Genomic DNA, 19,741 nt, shown 5'->3' with positions numbered 1-19,741 from the left:
TGGAGGTGGAAGGTGCGTTTCATTCCTTTTTGAAGTCAAGTGGCTCCTCCCCAACCCACCAGGGTCCAATGGACAAAAAGACCTCTGGTAACATCTATGACAGAGGGAAGAGACACCAAGGTTGAGCTTGCTTTATGGGTGACAGGCTGGCTGGGGGTGAGGACAATGAGTCAGGCTGAACTTCTTAAGGGACTGAAGGCTTGGAATCCTGGCTGGAACCAGGCGTCCCGAGATAAGGTAATAGACAGGGTGGGAAGGTAGGAGCAGGGAGGGAGGCGGAGGGAAGAGAAGCAGAAGGAAGAGGTCGGGGAGGGAAGGAGGAAAGGGAAGCAGGGCAGCTGGAGGAGAAGCCAAAGCCAGGTGGCCAGGTCAGCAGCAGGGGAGGCTCAGAAGGGAGCCTCCCGGGAAGCACAGGCAGTCGTGAGGGCCCTTTTCAGCTGCTCATAGGTGACAAACATCACCACGTTCCAGGAGCCCAAGCGGAGAAAGGAGGGCATGAACCTAGAGGAGAGAAAACACAGGTCACAGGGGCATCCCTGTCTTCTCCCACTGGGCCCTCGCATCCAATCCGAGCTGGTTGCTCTATTCCAAGGAGGACTCAGTGAATTGAGCTATGACTATGAGCAAGAATCCCACCCTGTGGTTCCCCCAACCCCCAGTGCTGGCCATTAATCCCAGGACCTCATGCATGCTAGCCCAGCCCTCTACCACTGAGTAGCACCCCCTGCCCTGAGTCCTCATTTTAATAACTAGACACTTCATTATAGGTGGTTCCCTCCCACCTGTGATAGGTACAGGTTGCTAGAAGGCCTGGAATTGGGGAGTGGTGCTGGGAGATCAGAGGCTCACCCTTTGTAGAAGGCTCGGGGCCCCTCCTTCTGGAGCATGGTAAGGGCACAGTGCCCAGCGCTGCTGTACTGGCCCAAGGCAGAGTTCATGTATCTTGTCTTGACCACGTCGACAGGGGAGGCGATGACAGTGGTACAGAAGCCCGCCCCAAAGGCGGAGGTGAAGTGGCAAGGGAGGTCATCTGCCAAGGAGCAGTGGGCAAGGACTCAAACACACCTCACCCACCATCCCAGAGGCAAGAGAATTAAGAAAAAACTAAGATGCTCCTGGTTGTCAAAAGAGACTCCATTGTGAGAACCTAAAAAGTCCTTTTGTCAATCCTGCCTCAATTCCTCAAGGTGCCAAGTAAGATCTTCATCCCCATTAGCTTCCATAGGGTAAGTACAAAATAAAACTCCCTCTACAGGCAAAGGGCAAACAGAATGAAAAGATGTGGCCTTAGGCCACCAGTCCCCCACCCGACTCCTGCACCATCCACCCTAATTTACCAGTCATGAGGTTGGCCTTCAGGAGGGCATCCTTGATAAGGTCATAGGTCACCAGCTCAGCACAGTTGACAATGGCATTACGAGCAACGTTGGGAGAGGTCCCTACAACAGGGAGAACCTGCATGAGACCAGGGAAAGGGGAGGAAGATGGGGGAAGGAGAGACATCTGGTACACACCTTTCCACAGTCCCCGGAACCCTTCCTCTCGGGCAATGGTCTTGTAGGCATCGATAGTGCTTTGGTACCTCCGACCGGCTCCAGCACGGGCCTGAGCTTGGAACCGGACCTTGACCACATCTGTGGGCTGGGCCACAGCGACAGCCAGGGCACCGGTGGTGCTGCCAGCCAAGAGACGGCTCCCAATGCTGGCATCTGTGGGTGAACCATGGTGTCAGTGGCCGGCTGGGCTTGCCCTCATTTCTCACCTCCTCTCTCCTCTCTCAAACCATGTCACATGGTCTGACTTTCAGGAATAGGGTCCAGACCAGAGCTTGCTCTAAGAACTTGTCGCATGAAACACCATATCATTGTGTCTACTGTTTGCTAGGGTGTAGCAAGGAGTAAGACAGAAATGGGACCTAGGGCTTTCTTTTAAAATACACTTCATTTAACCTGCTCAATGGCTAAGAGAAGTCAGAATTGTTTCCATTTAACCAGAATCCAAGGCAAGAGAAGTGGGTTCTTGATAGACTGGGACTCCTAAGACTTGGGTTCTCAGCCCAGATCTACTCCCTACCAGGTGATTCTGGGCTCTGTTTCCTCATGGGTGAAATGGAGGGTTACCAGGGCATGTCACAGAGGTGAAGTGCAGGAGAGCTGGCCCTGGAGGCAATAATCCTGCTGTGTTTTCTGGCTCCCCACTGTGTGCCCTTGGCTGAGTCCTGCCCCCCACTTCAAGGCTCAGCCTCTTCATCTATGACACTGCAACAATTCTACTTACTACAAGGGTGGGATGAAAACTGTCATGGGAGGGTGCCCTGTTCAGAGCCTGGCATAGCCCAAGTCTTCAGAAATCATTAGAATTAGGGTCCCTTCCACTTCTCCATTCCTCTGACCCTCGTAGGGATCATGGGGCCTGCAACTGCTCTTCAGCTACATGTACTAAGTATCAGCAAGGAAAAAATAAAGGAAAGACCCAGAGGCCTAGGTCCAGCTGCACACTCACGCTCAGAGCCCTTGGTGTAGAATTGCTTGACAGAGTCATAGAGGCCGATGCGGACAGAGGCGAAGCTCATCTGGCGCTGCAGGCCGGCCACCAGCCCATTGTAGAGGCTGCGGGGGCCCTCAGTGCGCACCATGGTGAGGATGGTGCCCAGCACACCACGGTACTGGGTACTGGCTGCAGCACGCACTGACCCCCGACTTTCTCCTTGAATCTGCAAGGTCAAGACAGGTAGCTATAGAAACAGGCTGCCTCCCCATCTCCTGCCATTCCTGTGTTCCCAAACACCCGCCTTGCGTGAGGGAGCAGATCCGGTACCACTAGAACCCCTAGGCAGCCTCGCTTTATTCCCTCTGCCTTATTCCCTCACCTGCAGCCGGACTTTGGCAGTATCCAAAGGAAAAGTGATGAGATCTGCAATGCAGGCGGCTGTGCCAGCCCCCAGGAACTTCACGGTGGCTGTAGGGGGCACATCTGTGGCCTTGAACCCAACCATGATTCTGATTTCCTGCTATCTCCCAGGAGATGAAGAACTGGAGAAGGGGGCACCTTCAATCAGCAAGACGAGATAAAGGAACTCTGCCGGAATCTAAGCCAAAAGGAGAGAAGCCCCATCAGCAACAGTGCCCCCAGGCCCTCCCTGCTCGCCACCCCTTCCTTTCCCAACAAATCCCCTAAGCAGGACTCAGCAGCCCTAGGAGGGAAAACAGGAGTTAACTTCCAAGTGACGAAGTAGGGGCTAGAGAAGCAATTCCGGCCCAAGGAGTTCAGATGTTGTGAAGGACTCCCTCCTGCTTCTTTCAGGAAGTCAGGATCCCGGTGATCCCAGTGTTACCTCATGACAGCCACTGACCCCACTCTTGGTCTGTTGGAACAGTGATTGCTCCACATTTCTGCTCATGGAGCTCTCTGGAGGGAAAGGTTTCTGCCAGACCACGACCTGACAAGCAAAGACCTACAGGCTTATGTTCCAGGTTTTGAAGCAGGAGAGGTTCCTGTGGGTCTGAAATTACTGAAGAGAAGAAAAGGAAGGGAGGAGATGACTAATCAATCCTTCCAGGCCCCCACACAGCTTGGGTTCTCTAATCATCCTTCAACAAACCTGCTTTGTTGGGCACTGGTTCACTGAGACACAGGGGGCAATATTCACCCTGGAGGGGGCTTATTTTCAGGCACCAGGATGGGCAGGGGATTCTAGCTGCTGTGCAAAGAAGGGGACAAATAACTTCTCAGGGAAATAGGTAAGGAAGAGGGGTGATCAGAAAAGACTTTAGACCAGGTAAGCTGAGTCTTACAGGATGCTGGGCAATTTCCAGGCCTGAGAGGAAGCAATATAGAATGCCGGGCTCCTCCTGGCCTACACTTTCCTTCAATAGGTGGATTGCTCCTCTACAAGAGAAGTAGGGATGGGAGGTACAAGTCAGAGCTCTGAAAAATGATACAGGAAACCAAGAGCTCCATTTTGTTCTCAGAGTTAGAACACCACCCTCCTCTGCTAGCCCAGGAGGAAGTGAGCCCAGCACCCCAAAGGGGGAGGGTAACTTGCTTCTCCTTCCCTGATTACACAGGAGCAGCTGCTCTGAGCTCAGCTTGATTGGTTGCTCCTGTCGCTGGGCCTCAGGAGGTAAGAGCTGGGTGGCGGAAGGAGGACGTTGTGGGAGTTGCCTGTGACCCAGGGAAAGAGTTCACCCAGCTTCTTCCTCCTGAGCTTCACCCCAGATGGCTGGGGCAAATGGGGAAATCAAAATGCAACTAACCAAAACAACTGCTTCAAAAACTCCTACTGGGAAAGGGCTGGACCTGATGATTCACATTGCCATGGAGTCTGACCACATGAGGCTCAGTGAGACTGATGCTCAGATGGCAGAATGGGCTAACAGAGTTCCTTGCCTCTCCAGCTTTCCTGCTGATACCCTATTCCCCCATGAGGGTGCTCCACATTTTATCCCATCTTACTGCCTGGGGCACTCTATTAGCTCACTTAGACCTCCCAGTTGCCCTGTGAGGCAGCTGCACTTACTTCTATGTTAGATAGGCAACTTGGGAAGCACATTTCTTGGCTCCAAAGCTTATGCTGTTTTGCATTGCTGCCCAACTTGTCATTTCTTTCTTCCTGTTTTCTTAGCCCCAGGCACAGACAGGACCTTTCACAAGGAAGCTTTTCTCATGCCAATCAAACAGTTCTGAGAAGGATCAGGCAGCTGATGTACCTTCTCTGGGCAACAGATATGAGAGTCTTATCACTCCAACTGGATTGCAGGGTGTTGTGAAGGCCAGAGAAGGCCAGCTGCTATCTAGCTCAAAGGCAAGTGGACAGGGGCTCAGCTGCCATTTTGAATGCTGACTTGGGTTTGCCAAAGGTCAGGTCTTTGATGAGAGGGGTGGGTATAGTGGCAAAAATATTAAAACCCTACTAAGAACAGTTAGTAAAACTCAGGCCTAGAATTAATCATATTTTGTAGTCCCCAGGATACAAAGTAACAGTTTCAGAGCTCAAAAAGTACACTCACTTGACTACTAATCTCAGTCACAGGGATAGTCAAAAGTTAGAGTCAACAATAAGAAGTTTGAACAATAGATTCTTGTCTTCGCTCTCCTGCTGACTTCCAGGGTGACTTAAGGCCATTGAATATGCCTCAGGTTCCTCCTTTATAAAATGGGGACCACCATCCTTGGCTTGGCAAGGTTGGCTTAAGGGCTAGAGGAGATCAAGGATGATGAAAGTGCTCAATGAACTGTGAAGAGCCACTTCACCTGGGTGGTAACAGTAATTATTTTTGTCAATATGCTGCTGACACAAGAACAGGGCAGAAAGGCAATAGGAGACCACTCCCTTATCCTGGACTCTTACCCGGCTTTGCTTAGGTCTCAGGATGAGGCCTCCAAGATCAAGCTTCTCTAAAGGCGTCCCATTCTTCAAAGTTGCCAACTGCTATCATGGCCCGATCCCCTTGGTTTTCCATAGAAAATGGCTGGAAGACGAAACACCTAAAGGACATACTATGTGTCCTGTGGGTGAGGGCAAAGGAAGAAAGTTTAAAAGGAGAAATCTGCCTTAAAAGACCACACCCCAGCAAGGACCACCTTGCCTAAGACACAAAAGCCCACTCAGTCATTGATCTGGGGGAAGAGGGTTGGGGCCCATTCCACCCAGGCAGCCAGGGACTAATCAGATGCACACCCAGGCTGGGGTGGGGGATCAACTTAGAAGTCCTTTCTCTCCTGTCTGCTTAGTATCAAACCTTGCTCTTGCAGGCTTGTTTTCCTGATAGTCCCCTAGGCTGGTATCACTCAACAGTCAGCAGACTTGCTGAGTGGGAGTACTTTAAGGGGTCATGATAGGACAGTCCCTCTCTTTGGGGTTGGCTAAGGTCCAGATCTGGGCTGCCAGGGGCCTGGAGCGGCTGGTAGTGGGCCGGGATAAAGTAGCTCAAAGCCTCCTCCCAACAGAAATGCCCCAGGATAGACGCTGTGGGCACAAGGCCTGGAGCCCCCAGGGGAGGATCACCCTGGCCATCACAGAGGCCCGGAGGACCCCCACTCAAGGCAGGCTGGACATCGTGGCTGAGGGGAAATAACGAAAGGCTTAAATTACAGCCAACTGGACGCAAGAGGAAAAGGACAAAAGGGAGTTGGGAAAAGGGCAACAGAAGAGGGATAAAGAAAAAGCACAGGAGGACAATAAGAACTACAAACTAGGTTGGGAGGAGAGGAGATAATTAAAGAGCGGGGAGCGCAGAGTCTGCAGAGCCGAGTTAGCGGGAATGGGCAGGTGTGGCGCTCACCGGGCTGCAGAGAGAACACGAGAGCGTAGGCGACTCTGTCGGCGGGCGGAGGTCACGCGAAAGCAGCACCCACTCAGCCGGATCCCAACGCGCGGTTTACCCGGGCTTGCAATGGGGTTTGCGCGGGCGGCAGCGCAATTTAAGCCTCGGGGGCGTGGCTTGCTGGCGGGGCGGGGCCAGGCAAGAGCCGCCTGCTCCCACAGTGGGAGCGGGAACTCTCGAGCAGACGCCTTTCCACTGGAACTGTCTCTCCTGGAGGTTGTCTGGCGCCTTCCTCCACTCCCATTTCCTCGCGGGCCGATCACCGTATTTACCTTTTCTTTCTCGGAGGAACGCCCCCTCGCGCCTCCCTACTCCGCCTCCCCCTCTCCGGGGGGTCAGCCCGCCCGGAAGCTAGAAGAGTCTGGTCCAGGGCTGCACGTTTCTGGCTGTCGGCCAGGGCACCTTCTACCAGCGGCCCAGAGGCTGCAGGGGGTACACGCACTCCCTGTGTACCCAATTCCCGCCACCCCAGGCTGTGGAGGGAGGCGCGGGCTCCCTGGGCTGGGGGAGGAGCCAATCCGGCTGCAGCAGCAGGTGGCCCGGCAACCGTCGCCGACAGCTGGGCGCGGCGGGAGTTCCTCTGCTGCGGTGCTAGTCTTGCCCTTGGGGACCCCGGGAAAAAAAGGCGGGGCGGGGACACCAAGCGTGACCTCCTGTCTCCAGGCTAGGAGGAGCAAACAAACCGCTGGCGCCATGAAAGGAAGGCAGAGCTGGGCTGGAGCCATCTGGGTGCTCAGCCCTGGGCAGGGATCTCAACTGGCTGACGATCTTGTGGGGATGACTACACAAAAACAACCAATAGGTGGGTCCCCTGGCCAGGACAACACTTGCATTTGAGGAACAGAAGAAGGAAGACTGTCTCTGTTCTTGAACTCCCAGTCCCTAGTTCTGTGTACCCTCTGTCCTTCCTCTGCTTTCATTCTTGTCTGCTTCACAGGATTCAAGTATTCAGTCAGGGCATGGACTATGTCTCCTGGATTACATTGTGAGCACTCCAAGAGCAAGAAGCTATTTCCTTTGTTTATGGTATCACTCCCTCCAAAAGCCTGTATATAGGGGCTAAGTACAGTTTTAACTGCTATGGAAAGTGCTTTGTAGAAAGTTCAGGGGGAGTGAGATAGTAGGGACAAAGGGCAAATGCACTCAGGGGCCTTGGCTAAGAGCCTGATTGCTGTTAGAAGGTCCCACCTTAATTCACGTTATCAGATACCAAATAAGCGTCATTTATTTATCCTGAAACATCACCAGGCACACCATTAGAGCCAGGATACTTTCACTTAACTCATCCTTAACACAGGGCAAGGATACTTCAGTTAAAGTACCCTCACAGGTTGAAGTGCACCTAAAGCTAATTAACATCCAAAACCCCACTCCACACCTGCAAGCAGCCTGTAAAACTAGCTCCTTCCTTTTATTCCAGCAAGCCAACCTGACACTTTGTTGCCCTCAGAGCCTTGTCTCCCTTCCTAAGTGAAGGCCCCACTCAACGTTTTGAGGTATACTTGAACTCAAGTGACTCTATTTCATTTCTATCATCAAAGTTCTCAGTATCTAGCATCAGGAGGATAGGGTGGAGAGGAACATTTGTTGAGTAGAAATACTATGTGTCGGGTTCGTTGTGGTTATTTCACATAATCTTTTGAAACCTGTATTAACTTTTATTTTGGGGAAGAGGAAATAGAGTCCCAAAAAGGTTAAACTGTTACCAGAATCCTACGACAAAGACCTGGGCTACAGGGATCCCAATATATCAGACTCAGTCACCCAACTCTATATGCCAATCAAAAAGATGAGCAGTGATGAAGGGTAAGAAAGGAGTTCAATCAGCATGACTGTGCAGGAAAGAACAGATAAAAGGGTTCAGTGACTAAACCTCTGTCTTTAAGAGGCTCATAAGAACTTAAAGGGGAACAAATGCAAAGGCCTCAGTTTGCAAGGCTGGGTTTTTTTTCATAGCTGGCAGAGTAGGTCATCTTCAGACCATGGTCTGGTTGATCTTTGTCTCAGGACTGGCTCTGTGGAGCTCCACAGCTCTAGGAAGGTCATGGTCACTTGAAAGGGTGATTCAGTTCATGAAATGACTACTCTTGCTTAGTGGGGAAGCCTCAGTTCATTAGGGGCAATCACACCCACTTTGGAGGGCAGTCTCATGGATGATCTGTCCCTATAGTTTGGGTCCCTTGTCATAACTATGCTTAACAATCAGGCCTATTATTCCCAGAATCCAAGGTAACGCTGGAAGATGGAAGAGAGTGACATATATATATACGCACAGAGGAAGGACAGAGGGTACACAGAACTAGGGACTGGGAGTTCAAGAACAGAGACAGTCTTCCTTCTTCTGTTCCTCAAATGCAAGTGTTGTCCTGGCCAGGGGACCCATATATATATATATATATATATATATATATATATATATATATATATATATGTCACTATTCTGGAGGTTGAGGTAGGAGGTTCAAAAATTTAAGACCAGTCTATTCTAAGTTAGCAAGGCACTGTCTCAAAATAAACATTTTCACTGAAATTGTAGCTCAGTAATAGAGTGCCCCTGGGTTCAGTCCTCAGTATTGCAAGAAAAATAGAAGAAAAAAGAGACAATGGAGTCAGAGAGGGACAAAATGGAATTGGCCAGGTCCGTGACTGGGTCCTCCTTCAAAATGACTTGCTTAAATGTCACACAGATCCCTGATTTAAATCCTGATCAATCCGGCACCAGGCATTTGTTTTCTGTGTTGTCCACAAGCAGAAGGAATTGTCAGCTAACAGCTGAGGAGATCAGAGCTGGATTGGGACTAGATACTTGTAGCAAGAAAGAAAAACACATTTAGCACATGGTTTTGGCAGAAGCAGAGGGAACACTCAGAAGTTAAGGCAGAAAATCTTTTCCGGCACTATGGAGTCTCCCTTCTACTCACTGATCTAGGTTTTTCATAGGAGCCTCTTCCTCTGGCTGTGATGAATTCATTGGTGAATTCATAGAAAAATCGCTAAACTCGTAAGTGATCTCTGATGAAATATCAAAAAACAAGATGGAGCCAAAGGCCTGCGAATGAAAAGGGGCTCCTGAGACATGGACTTAGACTCTTCAGTTTTGCTGGCATCTCTCCCTCCTTTGCTCTGAGTCACTGTGGTGATCCATAAACATCTTGTGATGAGTTGAAGCCACCTTTCAGACAACAGCAACTTTCTTACAGCCAACAAGACCCCATCTAAACAACCTTGGGATAATGATGGACCAGACCACCCCAGATCAAGGTCACCTGCTTTGGCAGCTGTGCAAAGCCTCCAACTCTGCAAACACCCATCCTTGCCCTCATTCTCCCTTCTATATAACCTCGAAGTCATTATCAGACCTTTGAAGACAGGGCTAAGGATGAGTGTTCCCCTGGTCTTCCCAGTATAGCTACACTAATTAAAGTTCCTTTCACGCTTTTCACCATTATCTTTTCTGTATGGTTTTCTGGATGAGTGACTGGAACTGGCATGTTGGCTTTCCAGAGTCATACCTCTGGCCTAGGACTCCAGTAACAATGATGGTTGTAAAACAAGAATCTGAATTCCAAAGACTTCATATTATTCCTGAGATGTTTGTTTACTTTTGGCAAAATTCAAGATGATGCGCAGACACTTGGAAAGGGAAGTAGAGAACACCAGGCTACAACATGGATTCCTTAAGAAGGAATTTCGTTAAAATAATTTTTCCCCCAGTGGAATCAGGCAGATCACAGCACTGCTACAGACCCTGTATTTCTGGATTTTTAATTTAATTTTAATTTTTTTGGTACTGGGGATTGAACCCAAGGGAGCTTAACCACTGAGTCACAACCCCATCTTTTTTTTTTTTATATATTTTATTTAGAGAGAGGGTCTTGCTAAGTTGTTTAGGCTCTCACTAAATTGCTGAGGCTGGCCTTGAACTTGCAATCCTCCTGCCTCAGCCTTCTGAGCCACTGGGATTATAGGCATGCACCACAGTGCCTGGCTATTTCTGGATTTTTAGCAAGCAACTTGCCCAAGTCATATGATACCCTGTAGAGGACGGGGTTGTAGCTCAGTGGTAGAATGCTTGCCTATCACATGTGAAGTACTGGGTTGGAACTTCAGCACCACATAAAAAGAAATAAAATAAAGTTAAAAAAAAAGATAACCTGTACAAAACCTGGAGACTTTATGGATACAGATAAGTGTTTTTTGAAAACTTGTTTCATATCTATTTCATTGAATTTTATATATAACAGTTTTTTTTGTGAACATATTACACATGCAAATAATCAAGTTAGCAATGTTTCATACATTTTGTTATATAATTTTAACACCATACTGAAACTGGAGTTTGAGATGGTGCTTATTCAATACTGTAAAATAATCCTCTGAGCTGGGAGATTGGGAACTTCAAAATCTTTATATACAAACTAGTTTGAAATACTGAAAATGAAAAAAGCCACAAATGGAAGAGGAAAAAAAAAAAAAACAAAACAGAAAACTTCAAGCAATAAAGGCCAACATGAGAAGTTGTGGCTGTAGCTCAGTGGCAGAGTGCTTGCCTAGCGTGTGCAAGGCACTGGGTTCAATCCTCAGCACCACATAAAAATAAACAAATAAAGGCATTCTGTCCGTTTACAGCTACAAATAAATAAATAAAAAGCCAACGTGAGAAAAGGTTGAACATTTCCAATGTCTCTAGTGGTTTCTGCTAACAAGATTGAGTAGATTGACAGTATTAATTCCCCTCAGTCCACCAAGAAAACATTATTTGACTGCATTTGAAATGAAGTCATGGAAATTTGATGCTCATATATTTTTAAGTGAATTATTTTAAACCCACTTGAGAGATGACATTGAACCAAACATTTAGAGAGAGTTTCCTACTGAGATGTAAGCATTGTGGAAGATTCTTTCCTGTAAAGTTTGTATGTGATGGTATTCACACAGATTTTCTCATTTAATCAAAACTGAACAGTGGCATTCCAAAGTACATCTCAAGAGAACCCCCAGCGCTGGGCACACAGTGACCCATGCCTGTAATCCCAGCAACTTGGGAGGCTGAGGCAGGAGGATCACAAACTCAAAGCCAGTCTCAGCAAAAGTGAGTCCCTAAGCAACTCAGTGGGACCTTATCTTCTAAATAAAATACAAAATAGGGCTGAGGATGTAGCTCATTGGTTGAGTGCCCCTGAGTTCAATCCCCAGTAAAAAAGAAAAAAAAAAAAGAAACACAAATGAAAATGTTTTGAGGAATTACTACGGTTGAGATAATTTTATGCCATGTGTTTAAATTATTACCTATTATAATCAAAGGTCTGAGGATAATACCACTTTAATAGGGAACTAGGGAGAACATTTGGGACAATGGGATAAGTTATCATTCACTGCTCAATTTTACTGGAGCTGAGTACCTCAGGTTTCTTTTTTTTTAAATTTTTTTTATTGGTTGTTCACAACATTACAAAGCTCTTGACATATCATATTTCATACATTAGATTGAAGTGGGTTATGAACTCCCAATTTTACCCCAAATGCAGATTGCAGAATCACGTTGGTTACACATCCACAATTTTACATAATGCCCTATTAGTAATTGTTGTATTCTGCTACCTTTCCTATCCCCTACGATCCCCCCTCCCCTTCCCTCACATCTTCTCTCTCTACCCCATCTACTGTAATTCATTTCTCTCCTTGTTTATTTTCCCATTCCCCTCACAACCTCTTATATGTAATTTTGTATAGCAATGAGGGTCTCCCTTCATTTCCATGCAATTTCCCTTTTCTCTCTCTTTCCCTCCCATCTCATGTCTCTGTTTAAAGTTAATCTTTTCTTCCTGCTCTTCCTCCCTACTCTGTTCATAGTTGCTCTCAGTATATCAAAGAAGACATTTGGTATTTGTTTTTTAGGGATTGGCTAGCTTCACTAAGCATAATCTGCTCTAGTGCCATCCATTTCCCTGCAAATTCCATGATTTTGTCATTTTTTAGTGCTGCGTAATATTCCATGGTGTATAAATGCCACATTTTTTTTTATCCATTCATCTATTGAAGGGCATCTGGGTTGGTTCCACAGTCTAGCTATTGTGAATTGTGCTGCTATAAATATCGATGTGGCAGTATCCCTGTAGTATGCTCTTTTAAGGTCTTCAGGGAATAGTCCGAGAAGGGCAATAGCAGGGTCAAATGGTGGTTCCATTCCCAGCTTTCCCAGGAATCTCCAAACTGCTTTCCAAATTGGCCGCACCAATTTGCAGCCCCACCAGCAATGTACAAGTGTACCCTTTTCTCCACATCCTCGCCAGCACTTGTTGTTTTTTGACTTCATAGTGGCTGCCAATCTTACTGGAGTGAGATGGTGTCTTAGGGTGGTTTTCATTTGCATTTCTCTGACTGCTAGAGATGGTGAGCATTTTTTCATGTACTTGTTGATTGATTGTATATCCTCCTCTGAGAAGTGTCTGTTCAGGTCCTTGGCCCATTTGTTGATTGGGTTATTTGTTATCTTGTTGTCTAATTTTTTGAGTTCTTTGTATACTCTGGATATTAGGGCTCTATCTGAAGTGTGAGGAGTAAAAATTTGTTCCCAGGATGTAGGCTCTCCATTTACCTCTTTTATTGTTTCTCTTGCTGAGAAAAAAACTTTTTAGTTTAAGTAAGTCCCATTTGTTGATTCTTGTTATTAACTCTTGTGCTATGGGTGTTCTATTAAGGAATTTGGAGCCCGACCCCACAATATGTAGATCGGAGCCAACTTTTTCTTCTATCAGATGCCTTGTCTCTGGTTTGATATCAAGCTCCTTGATCCATTTTGAGTTAACTTTTGTGCATGGTGAGAGAAAGGGATTCAGTTTCATTTTGTTGCATATGGATTTCCAGTTTTCCCAACACCATTTGTTGAAGATGCTATCCTTCCTCCATTGCATGCTTTTAGCCCCTTTATCAAATATAAGATAGTTGTAACTTTGTGGATTAGTCTCTGTGTCCTCTATTCTATACCATTGGTCCACCCGCCTGTTTTGGTACCAGTACCATGCTGTTTTTGTCACTATTGCTCTGTAATACAGTTTGAAATCTGGTATCACTATACCGCCTGATTCACACTTCCTGCTTAGCATTGTTTTTGCTATTCTGGGTCTTTTATTTTTCCATATGAATTTCATGATTGCTTTCTCTATTTCTACAAGAAATGCCATTGGGATTTTGATTGGCATTGCATTAAACCTATAGAGAACTTTTGGTAATATCGCCATTTTGATGATGTTAGTTCTGCCTATCCATGAACAGGGTATATTTTTCCATCTTCTAAGATCTTCTTCTACTTCTCTCTTTAGGGTTCTGTAGTTTTCATTGTATAAACCTTTCACCTCTTTTGTTAGGTTGATTCCCAAGTATTTTATTTTTTTTGAGGATATTGTGAATGGAGTATTTTTCCTCATTTCCGTTACAGAAGTTTTGTCGCTGATATACAGAAATGCCTTTGATTTATGTGTGTTGATTTTATATCCTGCCACTTTGCTGAATTCATTTATTAGTTCTAGTAGTTTATTTGTAGATCCTTTTGGGTCTTCTAGGTATAGAATCATGTCATCTGCAAATAGTGATAATTTAAGTTCTTCTTTTCCTATTTTTATGCCTTTAATTTCTTTCATCTGTCTAATTGCTCTGGCTAGTATTTCAAGGACTAAATTAAATAGAAGTGGTGAGAGAGGGCATCCCTGTCTTGTTCCAGATTTTGGAGGGAATGCCTTCAACTTTTCTCCATTCAGAATGATGCTAGCCTGAGGCTTAGCATAGATAGCTTTTACAATGTCAAGGTAAGTTCCTGTTATCCCTAGTTTTTCTAATGTTTTGAACATAAAGGCATGCTGTACTTTGTCGAATGCTTTCTCTGCGTCTATCGAGATGATCATATGGTTCTTATCTTTAAGTCTATTGATGTGGTGAATAACATTTATTGATTTCCGTATGTTGAACCATCCTTGCATCCCAGGGATGAATCCTACTTGATCATGGTGCACAATTTTTTTTTGATTTGTTTTTGTATTCGATTCGCCAGAATTTTATTGAGGATGTTTGCATCTAGGTTCATTAGAGATATTGGTCTGTAGTTTTCTTTCTTTGAGGTGTCTTTGTCTGGTTTCGGAATCAGGGTGATGTTGGCCTCATAGAATGAATTTGGAAGAGCTCCCTCTTTTTCTATTTCCTGAAATAACTTGAAAAGTATTGGTATTAATTCTTCTTTAAAGGTTTTGTAAAACTCCGCTGTATACCCATCTGGTCCTAGGCTTTTCTTGGTTGGTAGTCTTTTGATGGCTTCTTCAATTTCATCCATTGATATTGGTCTGTTCAAATTGTGTGTATCCTCCTGACTCAGTCTGGGCAAATCATATGACTTAAGAAATTTATCGATGTCTTCACTATCTTCTATTTTATTGGAATATAGGTTTTCAAAATAATTTCTAATTGTCTTCTGTATTTCTGTAGCATCTGTTGTGATATTGCCTTTTTCATCCCGTATGTTAGTAATTTGAGTTTTCTCTCTTCTTCTCTTCGTTAGCATGGCTAAAGGTCTGTCGATCTTATTTATTTTTTCGAAGAACCAACTTTTAGTTTTGTTAATTTTTTCAATAGTTTCTTTTGTTTCAATTTCATTGATTTCTGCTCTAATTTTAATTATTTCTTGCCTTCTGCTACATTTGCTGTTGGTTTTCTCTTCCTTTTCTAGGGCTTTGAGATGAAGTGTGAGCTCATTTATTTGTTGGTTTTTTCTTTTTTTGAGGAATGACCACCAGGCGATGAATTTCCCTCTTAAAACTGCTTTCATTGTGTCCCATAGATTCCGATATGTTGTGTCTGTATTTTCATTTATCTCTAAGAACTTTTTTATTTCCTCCTTTATGTCTTCTGTAACCCATTGATCATTCAGTAACATATTGTTCATTTTCCATGTGATGTAGGATTTTTCCTCCCTTCTTTTATCATTGATTTCCAGTTTCATTCCATTATGATCAGATAAAATGCATGGTATTATCTCCACCCCTTTATATTTACTGAGGGTTGCCCTATGGCATAATATATGGTCTATTTTTGAGAAGAATCCATGTGCTGCTGAGAAAAAAGTATATCCATTTGATGATGGTTGATATATTCTATATAAGTCAGTTAAGTCTAGGTTATTGATTGTGGTATTGAGTTCTATAGTTTCTTTATTCAACTTTTGTTTGGAGGATCTGTCCAATGGTGAGAGAGGTGTGTTGAAGTCACCCATAATTATTGTGTTGTGGTCTATTTGATTCTTGAACTTGAGGAGGATTTGTTTTATGAATGTCGCAGCACCATTATTTGGTGCGTAAATATTGATAATTGTTATGTCTTGTAGGTGAATGGTTCCTTTTAACAGTATATAATGACCTTCTTTATCCCTTTTGATTAACTTAGTCTTGAAGTCGATTTTATTCGATATGAGGATGGCCACCCCTGCTTGCTTACGAGGACCGTGTGCGTGGTATATTTTTTCCCATCCTTTCACTTTCAGCCTGTGTATGTCTTTTCCAATCAGATGTGTCTCCTGGAGGCAGCATATTGTTGGATTTGTTTTTTTAATCCATGATACCAGCCTATGTCGCTTTATTGGAGAGTTTAAGCCATTAACGTTTAGAGTTACTATTGATATATGGTTTGAACTTCCATCCATGTTTGATTGTTTATCCTTTTTTTAAAATATTTAGTTTGTTTCTCCATGATTATCTTTCCCCTCGCCCTCTGTCTTTACTGAGGCACTTCCCACTGATGGTTTTGGTTATTGTTTTTCATTTCTTCCTCGTGTAGTGTTTTGCTCAAAATGCTTTGCAATGCTGGTTTTCTGGTTGCAAATTCTTTTAACTTTTGTTTATCATGAAAGATTTTTATTTTGTTGTCATACCTGAAGCTTAATTTTCCTGGATACATAATTCTTGGTTGGCATCCATTGTCTTTCAATGTTTGAAATACATTGTTCCATGACCTTCTTGCTTTCAGTGTCTGTGATAAAAATTCGTTGTTAACCTTATTGGTTTACCCCTGAATGTAATCTGTCTCCTTTTTCTTGTAGCTTTTAATATTTTCTCTTTGTTCTGTATATTGGTTATCTTCATAACAATGTGTCTTGGCGTTGGTCTACTGTGATTTTGTGTGCTCGGTGTCCTGTATGCATCTTCAATTTGCATATCTGTTTCCTTTTTTATTTCTGGAAAGTTTTCTGTGATTATTTCATTCAGCAGCTTACTCATTCCCTTGGTTTGAATCTCTGTACCTTCTTCTATCCCGATGACTTGTAAGTTTGGTTTTTTTATGTTATCCCATAATTCTTGGATGTTTTTCTCATGATTTTTTACCAGCCTTTCTGAGTTGGCTAGACTCTTTTCAAGATGATATATTTTGTCTTCATTATCTGACGTTCTGGCTTCTACTTGCTCCACTCTGTTAGTGATACTCTCAATTGAGTTTTTAATTTGGTTTATTGTTTCCTTCATTTCTAGAATTATTGTTTGATTATTTTTTATAATCTCTATCTCCTGATAAAGATGCTTAACTTCTTCTTTTATCTGTTTATGAAATTCATTCTAAATGTGTTCTTTCGCTGCTTGAATTTGCTGTCTTGTATCCTCTTTAAGGTTCCATTCCATCTGTCTAAGGTGTTCCTTGAGTTCTTTATATGACCATTTTTCTGATGCCTCTAGGTCCTCCTGAATATTTAGGCTGTCCTGCATTGTTTGTACTCCTTTTCTTCCTTGTTTTTTGAAGCTGCTCATGTTACTTCTTGTTCTGTTTGACTGCTGAGTTACTGTTTACTCCTATAAATTAATTTGATGCTTGGGAGGAAAGGTATTAGAAGGGAAGGGAAGAAGTCACTAAAGAGAATGAGAGTAGGCAGGTAGAATTCAAGGAAAGGGGGATAAGAAAAATGAAAAGACTAAAGAAGAAAAAAATAGGAACTAAAAAAAGAAAAAAATTAAAAAAAATAATAATAATTAAAAAAAATTAAAATTAAAATTAGAAGAAAAAAAATTAAAAAAAATATTTTGTAAAAAAAAATAATAAAACAACAAGAAAGAAAAATGAAAATGAAAGAAAAACCCAAATCAAAAAAAAAGAGAAAAGAAAAAAAGAAAAAGAAAAAAAAAAACCTAATAAATGCCGTCTTAGAGTTTGATTAACTTCTCTTCCAGTAAGTGGCGCTGTGCCCACCAGGTCAAGTTTCTCCTGTCAATACGCGGGAACCAATCACTGTGCAGCAGCTCCTCCCAGACCGGGCGAGTCTCCAATCTTGAGTGTCTAGGGCCTCCTCTTGTGTCTAGTCACTTCCCACTTTTCCTCTAGCCAGGCCCCTCTCACCACAATACTGGCTACACGCCAGGTCTGCTGCTCCCGGGAGCCCTGTTTTCATGAACGACTGGGCACACTCTTCCAGTTTGCCATTCCCTCAGACCCTAAGTTTGTAGAGCTTGGGGCTGAGAATCCTCAGCGGATTTTACTTGCCCTCCGGTATCCATTTACCCGTAGCTGGTGCAAGAGACCTCAGCAGTCAGCCCTGGTGGGAGCGGTAGTTCCGCGTCGCGGGTCCCGCACCACCTCTGATTCCCTCGGGCTGGCTGTAGCACTCACGGGAGAGCTGCGAGGGGCCCTTACGGGAGAGCTGGGAGGGGCCCTTAAGGTTTCCCCGAAGTGTGGAGAGGGAAGGCTAGGGGATCACACACCTGTAGCTGCAGGTTTCAATGAAGTTATCTCCTCTGCAGCAGTCTGATGACGTCAGTTCTCTGCCACAGTGGTGTCTCTTGCAAATGGCGACAGTTCGTTTCCCTTTGCCGGGCGACCAATGCAACGGGTGGGTCCTTACTGTCTCTCCCAAGCCCCGTTTCAAACCTGTGGCCATTACTTATGAAGGCTCGGTAGGCATTTACCTCCGTAGGATGAGAAGGGCTGACCAGTTGTTTCAGCAGGATGGATTAGTGCTGAGTCACAGCTGTTTGTTGCTCGCCCTGAAGTCGTGATGGACTCCCTCCACCTTGGCTGGATTCGTGGCGGATTCACTCCACCTAGGCCCCTTTCTTGACACGGTGTTGGGTTTTTGTCGACAGATCTCCTTTAATGATCTTTACCTCATCTTTTCAGACGCGGCGGCGCAGAGCACGGAGCGGCTTACTCACTTCCCACCTCCATCTTCTCCCCACAATGCAAGTTACTCCTTGCCCAGGCTCCCACGCAGCTGGCCTTGCCTGCTGATCAGGGAGGAACCTGAGCTCTGGAAGTTGTACACCTGTGAGCAGAGGGAGTCCTGGGTATTTCCTGAGATCTGCTGGTGGTCTGCTGGTGGTGGGAAGGAGCCAGTCCTACCTTGGGCCAGGATCCTGTCAGTGAGGCTGAACTGGGCTGGGCTGTTTGACTTCCTAATGGCTGCCAATCTTACTGAAGTGAGATGGTATCTTAGGGTGGTTTTGATTTGCATTTCTCTGACTGCTAGAGATGCTGAGCATTTTTTCATGTGATTGTTGATTGATAGTATGTCCTCCTCTGAGAATTGTCTGTTCAGGTCCTTGGCCCATCTGTTGATTGGGTTATTTGTTATCTTATTGTCTAATTTTTTGAGTTCTTTGTATACTCTGGATATTAGGGCTCTATCTTAAGTGTGAGGAGTAAAGATTTGTTCCCAGGACGTAGGCTCCCTATTTACCTCTCTTATTGTTTCTTTTGCTGAGAAAAAAACTTTTTAGTTTGAGTAAGTCCCATTTGTTGATTCTAGTTATTAACTCTTGTGCTATGGGTGTCCTATTGAGGAATTCGGGGCCCAACCCCACAGTATGTAGATCGTAGCCAACTTTTTCTTCTATCAGACGCTGTGTCTGATTTGATATCAAGCTCCTTGATCCATTTTGAGTTAACTTTTGTGCATTCTTGCCCAGTATTTTGAGATAAAAAACTAACACACACACACACACACACACACACACACACACAGACACACACACCTCTAGATTCTATAGCAAGAATTCAGCCTATTTCACCCCCTTGGCATCTTCTGCTTATATGTGAATCAGGTATGAAATGCAACTTGTAAAAGTAGGTGCCATCTTGTGTTCCAGAAGACAAAATTACAAAAGTGAAAAAGAGTAGAAGAAGAATTTGCATATCATGTATCTAAAAGGAAGTTTTACATAGAACGTATAAGTAACACAACTCAATAATTAACAAAAAACACACATGACCCAGCTTAAACATTAGAAAAGAATCTGAATAGAAATCTCTCCAAAGAAGATATACAAATGATAAATAAGCACATAAAAATATGTTCAACAACATTAGCCATAAAACAAATATTAAGTAAAAAGACAATAAGACATCACTTTGCACATACTTGAATGATTATAATCAAAAAGACATAATAAATG

General features: G+C 44.4%; 1 protein-coding gene across 2 annotated transcripts; it reads right to left on the bottom strand.

Annotated features, from left to right (window-relative positions):
* UCP2 (uncoupling protein 2) lies at window positions 1-6,798 on the bottom strand. Of its 2 annotated transcripts, none has more exons than XM_081264858.1 (8): window positions 6,599-6,798; window positions 5,351-5,508; window positions 2,870-3,088; window positions 2,503-2,713; window positions 1,515-1,709; window positions 1,338-1,439; window positions 850-1,030; window positions 1-501 (listed from the first exon to the last, which is right to left on the bottom strand). In XM_081264858.1, the coding sequence occupies exons 3-8, from the start codon at window positions 2,993-2,995 to the stop codon at window positions 387-389; spliced, it is 930 nt and encodes a 309-aa protein (XP_081120984.1). In that variant the 5' UTR covers window positions 2,996-3,088; window positions 5,351-5,508; window positions 6,599-6,798; the 3' UTR covers window positions 1-386. The 2 variants fall into 2 exon arrangements, with proteins under 2 accessions (XP_081120984.1, XP_081120983.1); XM_081264857.1 differs by lacking the exon at window positions 6,599-6,798 and adding an exon at window positions 6,285-6,430.
* Window positions 6,799-19,741: the final 12,943 nt, after the last annotated feature.

The sequence above is a fragment of the Spermophilus citellus genome (genome assembly GCF_964194105.1).
Source record: "Spermophilus citellus genome assembly, chromosome: 2".
NCBI lineage: Eukaryota > Metazoa > Chordata > Mammalia > Rodentia > Sciuridae > Spermophilus > Spermophilus citellus.
The sequence above is the reverse complement of the archived record's forward strand: the minus strand, read 5'-3'. Positions and strand labels throughout refer to the sequence as shown.

Coding starts and splice junctions, on each gene's coding strand:
- UCP2 (XM_081264858.1), bottom strand. CDS start 2,995: ATGGTTGGGTTCAAGGCCACAGATGTGCCCCCTACAGCCACCGTGAAG. Junction 1,440..1,514: donor GTTCCGGGGACTGTGGAAAG/GTGTGTACCAGA, acceptor TCCCTGTTGTAG/GGACCTCTCCCAACGTTGCT. Junction 1,031..1,337: donor GAAGGCCAACCTCATGACTG/GTAAATTAGGGT, acceptor GCTCCTTGGCAG/ATGACCTCCCTTGCCACTTC.